Here is a 7,202-nt window from a genome sequence, read left to right as displayed (position 1 = left end):
GATCGTGTGAATCTGACGTTGCATCCAACAAAATCAAGGGCTTTGGCGCATTGACTCGCATGAACTCAGACATATTCTAAAAAAATTTCTTGGTTGTTGGTGACGCATATCATTTGTTGCTAACAGAATAAAAGATCCTGAGATATTTCGAAACATTTAACCATCTTTTCTATCTCGACACACCTTACCTGTTCTCTAGCTTTTTCCATAGAACTTCGGGATGTGAAAAGAAAAAAAAAAGGAAAAAGAAAGCGAGAGAGACAGAGATGGAAATCGAGGATCAATCGCTCAGCAACAAGAAAATGTCAGAGAAAGATCTCAATGACTGGCTTCCAATCACCAAGTCCAGGAACGCAAAGTGGTGGTACTCTGCCTTTCACAATGTCACTGCCATGGTCGGAGCTGGGGTACTAGGGCTTCCTTATGCCATATCTCAACTTGGATGGTCAGTTTTTCCTTCTTTTTCATACATCAACACATCATTAATCTCCTCGTCTAGGTCTAGGTTTTTGTCGCCTGTGACTTTGGTTAATGTTTTCACTTGTTTTATTTCGATGATCTGATTATAAGTACATGCTATTCTAGGGGACCTGGGGCCACTGTCATGATCCTGTCATGGATCATCACGCTATACACCCTGTGGCAAATGGTGGAGATGCATGAGATGGTGCCGGGGAAGAGATTCGACCGATACCACGAGCTTGGACAGCATGCCTTCGGCGACAAGATGGGGCTCTGGGTGGTGGTGCCGCAGCAGCTGATGGTCGAGGTCGGGGTGGACATCGTGTACATGATCACAGGCGGGAAATCGCTCCAGAAGTTCCATGACACGGTGTGCCCCGACTGCAAGCCGATCAAGATGACCTACTTCATCATGATCTTCGCGGCGGTCCACTTCGTCCTCTCTCACCTCCCTAGCTTCAATTCCATCACGGGCGTCTCTCTTGCCGCAGCCGTCATGTCTTTGAGGTATTAAATTCTTCAGATTGCCGAATAATTCTTTTTGTCTTTTTTATTGTAACTATAGGAAATTATATTTTCTAACAATTGATAGTCTAATCACTATGTTTTGGTTCTTTCTTATTGACACGTCCTAAAGTATGAAATCATAAAATTTGCAAATTGCACGCTTAATTTACTTATTTCAACGTAGTATCAGATAATATTTCCTGTTTAAACCTCTTAAACTGTAAATCCATTAGCGAATGTACCCACAACATGTTCCGTATTTCATCTATTTTCCCTTTAGTGACCTTCCAATGTAGCTTATAATCATGTCAACCATCCAAAGTTTCCCCTTCTGTATTTTGATGTGGACCTTTTCTTTGTGGGGACTGAAAATTGCGTCATGATAGCCAAGGCACCTCATGTCAAGTTAATAAGAAATTTGATAATCCTGCACTTCTACTTGTTTGTAGGATAATCTTCTGATGCAGAAAGGATGCTTTTGTTTCACTTCGGATACACTTAGAATTATTCTGGTAGTTCATGTCAAGGTATATTCTAGGTAATTCCGTCTAATTTTTGCAACTGATCGAGCGCTTTTGTTGTGGATCCGATACTGTCTGTGAAATCTTCATCGTTCAGCATACGATCTTTTCAAGGTAATGTTCTCAAAATAGCAATCATAACATGTGACTCCGCAGTTACTCGACGATCGCATGGATAGCATCAGCGGACAGAGGGGTTCAACCAGACGTCCAATATGGAAGTAGGGCCTCGACAACCACGGGCCGAGTGTTCGGATTCTTCAGCGCACTGGGCGATATCGCGTTCGCATTTGCCGGTCATAATGTCGTGCTGGAAATTCAGGCCACGATCCCTTCGACGCCTGAAATGCCGTCAAAGAAACCGATGTGGAAGGGCGTGGCTTTTGCTTATGTGATCGTCGCCTTATGTTACTTTCCAGTCGCATTCATTGGCTACTGGGTGTTCGGAAACTCGGTCCAGGATAACGTCCTCATATCCCTCGAGAAGCCCCGGTGGCTAATCGCCGCGGCTAATATGTTTGTCGTGATTCATGTGATCGGGAGCTATCAGGTATAGATAGATAATTCAATCTCCTCTTCATTCGATTACCTATGTTTGTACGCCTTTCTTCCTTTTTCTTCGGTCGACGAGATGTCGTGTGGATGTCAGGTGTTCGCAATACCGGTATTTGATATGATAGAATCGTGCCTGGTGAAGAAAATGAAGTTCAAGCCGACTAGGATGCTCCGATTCATGACACGCAACTTATATGTTGGTGAGTTATCTAAACTTTTCTGACCCTAAATCTTGTCTTATCATTTTATTGCATAGTTTTCTAAAGTTTATCTTTCATTACTTAATTAATGGGATACGATTTGTGCTTCACGATCAGCTTTGACAATGTTCCTGGCCATCACGTTCCCATTTTTCGGAGGGCTTCTCAGCTTCTTCGGAGGATTTGCTTTTGCTCCTACAACATATTATGTAAGCAATTTGTACTATATTCATTAACTTGTACAAAGTATATCATAATTTATGTGCTGACTATTTTATTTTATTTTTTTAACTTTTGTATGATATGATAAAACAGCTGCCTTGCATCATGTGGCTTGCTATCTACAAGCCGAAGAAATTCAGCTTATCTTGGTTCGCTAACTGGGTATGTTGGTAACACAATTTCTTTAATGCTGTGATATTTCACAAGTGATATTGATTTGGCACTTTATGCAGCTAAACCTAACACTTCTTGATGAAAATGCTTTTTTTCAGATCTGCATCATACTTGGCGTTTTGCTAATGGTATTAGCCCCCATTGGTGCGTTGAGGGAGATAATAATTCAAGCCAAGGACTTCAAGTTTTATTCTTGATATATAGTTATATTTGATGGATGACAAAAATGAAAACAAATCGTGTCTTAGGTCGATAGATTTTATTTTATTCTTATAATCGATTAGGTATCGTATACTATTATGTCCCTATATTTTTTGCTTTGGAGATAGATGTATGGATTATTAATATTTTTCAAATTACGTACTGCATCGATCCATTGTTTTCCTTAGCTTACATTTCCTCTGCTCTTATCATCACATCTTCTCCCTCAAGAGTTGTCGAACAAAATTGACTTCTCGGGCGTACTTCAATTTGTTAATCATCAGAATCCAAAAAGACTTCAAAATTGGACAAGATGGAAGCACGAAGTTAGAAAGATGTGAGCAATATCTTGTTTTGAATTCATAGAAGAAAAAAAAAAAAACCAACATTTCTATAGAGGGATAAGAACAACCACAATACAAAGATCTCGCGAAACAGCAGATATTATCACGTATTCACCACTTTTGGTGCGCCCGACAGTTTCTTGTTTTTCCATTATGTAATTATAGTCCCAAGCCGAGAGTTAGAGCGGCGTCGACGTCGAGCCTCCATGCAAAACCGCCGCCGTCCATCCTCCACACGTCGCACGGCAGCGTGAGCGAGCAGCTCCTCCCGTCGCCGCTGCCGGCGTACTCCACCCTCACCCGGCATGTGAACGCCGCCGCCGCCCGCCTCGGGCGCTCCTCCTTCGCCACCAGCCACACCTCGAGCCTGCTCCGGTCCTCCGCCGCCGCCGCCCCCACCATCCTCCTGAACGCCCCGTTCGTCCACGTGACCCTCCCCCACCCGTCGGACGTGAACCCCGGGCACGTGTCCCTCTCAGATTGTTTTTCCTCTCGGCGTCCGTGCGCCCCAGGGCATCCGGGGCCACCCATGTGTCGGTCACCCACTCGACGCTGACCGTTGACGCCACCACCGGGCCCCGTGGCGCCGCCTGGTCCTGGACCGCTGACGTCCGTTGCACGCGGCCCGGCACACGTGGCGTCATCGACGGCTTCTCGGCGGTGCGGCGGAGGGCGTCGTCTCGATTGCTGAAGCAGAGCCACCTGAGGGTTTCAGGTCCTGGAGTCTCCCCTAAATCTGCACGAAGCCATCGAAATCGAAAGTGAAAAATTGCACTTGGGTCCTTGTTCGTATGCTAGGTATTTGCATTGTTTGGAAAAGAAAAAATGAAGGTGTGTTGAGGAATAAAAATAGCAGAATTTGAGAATTTTCCCCAATGGTAATTCTCATGGAAATTTGAATAATTTTCTCAATTTTCGACCACCACTTCCATTCCCTCCTTCTTCCTTGGTGTCTCCAACACAACATAAGGAGACATGGCATATATTCAAGCAATAGACTTTGATTTTTTTCTTACACACTTGTCAGTGTCGACCGTATGACAAAACCTAAGATTTCCACGAGCAGAAAGTAAATAAGATCGTCTGACAATGTTAATGAAACTAGCCTCAAAGGACTGCATCCCATCAGCAACTTCGACGATATATTAATCAGAAAGAAACTGGAAGAGAAAATGGAGTTGTACACTAATTGGCGAAAACGTTTTTTTTGGTTTAAACATGCTTTTATATAGGACCTTTTCTTAGATTTTTGGCTATATTTTTTTCATGAAATTTTCCCTTTTTTATATCGCGTTAACACGTGAAAGACAGTGCGCATAATTAAAAGGGTTTTGTTAAAGAAACTCTCTAAGCACTTGTCAACTACCCAAAGGAAAATTTGTTGTTTCCAATGCACTAAATATCACACTTTATGTGCAATTAATTAATTATTTCTTATCAAACATGCTTTAACAAAAGGCGTAAGAAAGCTCATTTAACTATAATATACGAACCTCCCTTTCTCTCTCTCTCTCTCTCTCTTTTTTTACTTGGTATAATTATATACATGTTAACTATAATACACGTATTGAAAACAGAACACATAACAGATCAAAGGAAATTCATTACTTACTATTCGGCTTCATTTTTATATAAAAATAACCAAAAAAGTCATAAACTTATTACACGCATTCCAATTCAATTCTAAACCTTTCAATTATGTCAATTGAATTATAAATATTTTCTATATTTTACTAATGCAATTCATCTGGTCATCATGTGGCACGGTCTACAATGTCATGAAATTTTTTTATATTTTATTTGATTTGCTTTTCTTTTCTTTTCTTTTTATTTTTTTCTTCTTCCTCCGTCGGTTGCCATCGTCAAGACCATAGGCTACAGCCGGCTAGACCGGCAAAGGTCGCCCTTGCTAGTCGGCCGTAGGTGAGGTCGCCCTCCCAGGCCAGTCGCAGGTGAGATCACCCTTGCCGGCCGCCTGCCTCACCAAAAGGAAAATATATGTGGAAGAATTTCTACCTAAGCCTGCTCCTCCCCTTGAAGAAGAAATTTTTGGAATAAATTCTTTTAGATATAATTAAATTTTAGATATTGACCGTCTTATATGGTATGGCCAAATGGTATGAACAAACTTTATTAATGTTTTAAATTTTTTTGAATTTTTTTTTTTTTTATATTTTCATTTCTTTGCTTTGCTTTTTCTTTTTTTCTTTTTTTTTCCTTCTTTCTCCGCCATCGCCAAGACCATAGGCTACAACCGGCAAAGGTTGCCCTTGTTGGCTGGCAGTAGGCGAGGTCGCCCTCCCAGGCTAGTCACAAGTGAAATCACCCTTCCCGGCCGCTCGCTTTGCCAGAAGAAAAATATGTGCGGAAGAATTTCTACCTAACTCTGCTCCTCCCTTGAAGAAGAATATTTGTGGAGGAAATTCTTTTACATATAATTAAATTGTGAAATGAAGCTATGGTCATCGTTAATTTTTAAAGTAAATTAATTATGCATCCTTGAAAGTATCTTGTTGAATAAGAGTAACAAAAGGCAAAGGACTTCTTTAACTAGTATTCTTAATTATTCATCATAACTTCATATATTAGGATAAAATTTATGCATCATCCTCATATATGTTTCTGATCTAGATGAATCGGTAAACTCTGTTCTTATTAATCATGAGATCGATCTTTGCATCAATATTGTTGGACAGAAACAAAATTCTTTGCATCAACTGTTGGCCAAAAAAATTACACAGAACCACGAGAAAGAGCAATTCATCAAAAGAACATGTATGTCTTAAAACATGAACCTATTTCATTGGATTATTAATTGGCGTGCTTTAAAAAAATAAAAATTAATGAACTCTAAAGCATAATCAGATAATTCAAGAAAACAAATTGCATAGAATTTAGAATAACTAGCACGTGCTGGATAATTGCACTCATAACGATCTGGGAAAAGAAAAGAAAATAAAGATTACCAAGATAATCCATTTCATTAAGCCAAGAGAATCTCTCTCACCTGGTGATCCATACACCATCTTTTCCTCACGACACGGCTTTCGTTTTCTGTGGCGCCGTGCGGCGGGCCTCTTGATGCTATTGTTCCCCGCTTGCTGGATCTTCTTCTCTTTCTGATCACCGGCATGACGTCGTAGAGCCCGCTGCTCTCCAGCGAGGAACAAGATCCCCCGGAACCCGACCCGCTGGCCGCCGGCTTCGGGGCGATCGGCCGGAATCTGAGCAAGATCCGGTCCATCTCCAACGAGGACAGAGAATAATAATAGCCACTTCTCTTGGCTGCCATTTTCAACACCCCCTCCTCGCTCCTTCTACAGAGCAAGCACAAATAAAACTATTCTGCGTTGAACTCGCGCTCTTACTTATATTCCTTTAAGCTAGTTTGTGTTTGCTCGAGGTTTGAGTGGTCATCGGGAAAGAACAGAGAGGCTTTATTTGCATGGAGCTTTGGGGAGAAGACGGGGATGGCATGTGCCAATTTATATAGAAAGTGAGGGCACGACGACCACCGTGATTGCGGACGCGTGTCGTCTCAGTGTAGCGAGTGAACCATCCGATTGGGAAAGAGGGTTCAAAGTGGGACCGGCTTGGAGAGACGTGTCTCATTGGTAGAGGTAGACACCAAAATGGTATCATTGAAAATTATTGCCGGCACAGGTGAAGGGCTTTGTTCATTCTCTTTAATTTTGGATTTGAATTCCTGTAAGAAATGTTTAACGAGCGGAATGCTATAAGATGTAAGCATGATCCGCATGGGTGGTCCCAACCTAAAATCGGGAGTCACCCACTAAAGATTTTTTGGAATCGAAAATTGTTTGCTGGATTCATGGATCCATTAGGGGACATGATAACCAATCTAGTTTAGTTCCTGAGTTGGCTGGTCTCCAATTCTTGCAAAATTCATGAGGGCCTCTGACGGTGAACATTATGATAGAACCTACCACGTCCACTAGCGTCATCATTGCCCCCCGTGCAAGAAGTTGCCCACATTTTGTGACCTGAACGATCAT

General features: G+C 41.8%; 2 protein-coding genes across 2 annotated transcripts; one reads left to right on the top strand and one right to left on the bottom strand.

Annotated features, from left to right (window-relative positions):
* Positions 1-263: 263 nt before the first annotated feature.
* LOC104426187 (lysine histidine transporter 1) lies at positions 264-2,838 on the top strand. The gene is made up of 7 exons (XM_010039149.3): positions 264-445; positions 586-969; positions 1,647-2,040; positions 2,140-2,245; positions 2,363-2,454; positions 2,561-2,629; positions 2,740-2,838. The coding sequence occupies exons 1-7, from the start codon at positions 267-269 to the stop codon at positions 2,836-2,838; spliced, it is 1,323 nt and encodes a 440-aa protein (XP_010037451.2). The 5' UTR covers positions 264-266.
* A 379-nt stretch (positions 2,839-3,217) lies between these two features.
* On the bottom strand, positions 3,218-6,635 carry LOC104426185. The gene is made up of 2 exons (XM_010039146.3): positions 6,194-6,635; positions 3,218-3,922 (listed from the first exon to the last, which is right to left on the bottom strand). Exon 2 carries the CDS (start codon positions 3,715-3,717, stop codon positions 3,346-3,348), a length of 372 nt encoding a protein of 123 aa, XP_010037448.2. The 5' UTR covers positions 3,718-3,922; positions 6,194-6,635; the 3' UTR covers positions 3,218-3,345.
* Between the last annotated feature and the right edge of the window lie 567 nt (positions 6,636-7,202).

Source organism: Eucalyptus grandis, chromosome 11, assembly GCF_016545825.1.
Source record: "Eucalyptus grandis isolate ANBG69807.140 chromosome 11, ASM1654582v1, whole genome shotgun sequence".
Lineage (NCBI taxonomy): Eukaryota > Viridiplantae > Streptophyta > Magnoliopsida > Myrtales > Myrtaceae > Eucalyptus > Eucalyptus grandis.
This window is presented reverse-complemented; position numbering and strand designations above follow the sequence as displayed.

Coding starts and splice junctions, on each gene's coding strand:
- LOC104426185 (XM_010039146.3), bottom strand. CDS start 3,717: ATGGGTGGCCCCGGATGCCCTGGGGCGCACGGACGCCGAGAGGAAAAA.
- LOC104426187 (XM_010039149.3), top strand. CDS start 267: ATGGAAATCGAGGATCAATCGCTCAGCAACAAGAAAATGTCAGAGAAA. Junction 446..585: donor GCCATATCTCAACTTGGATG/GTCAGTTTTTCC, acceptor ATGCTATTCTAG/GGGACCTGGGGCCACTGTCA. Junction 970..1,646: donor GCAGCCGTCATGTCTTTGAG/GTATTAAATTCT, acceptor GTGACTCCGCAG/TTACTCGACGATCGCATGGA.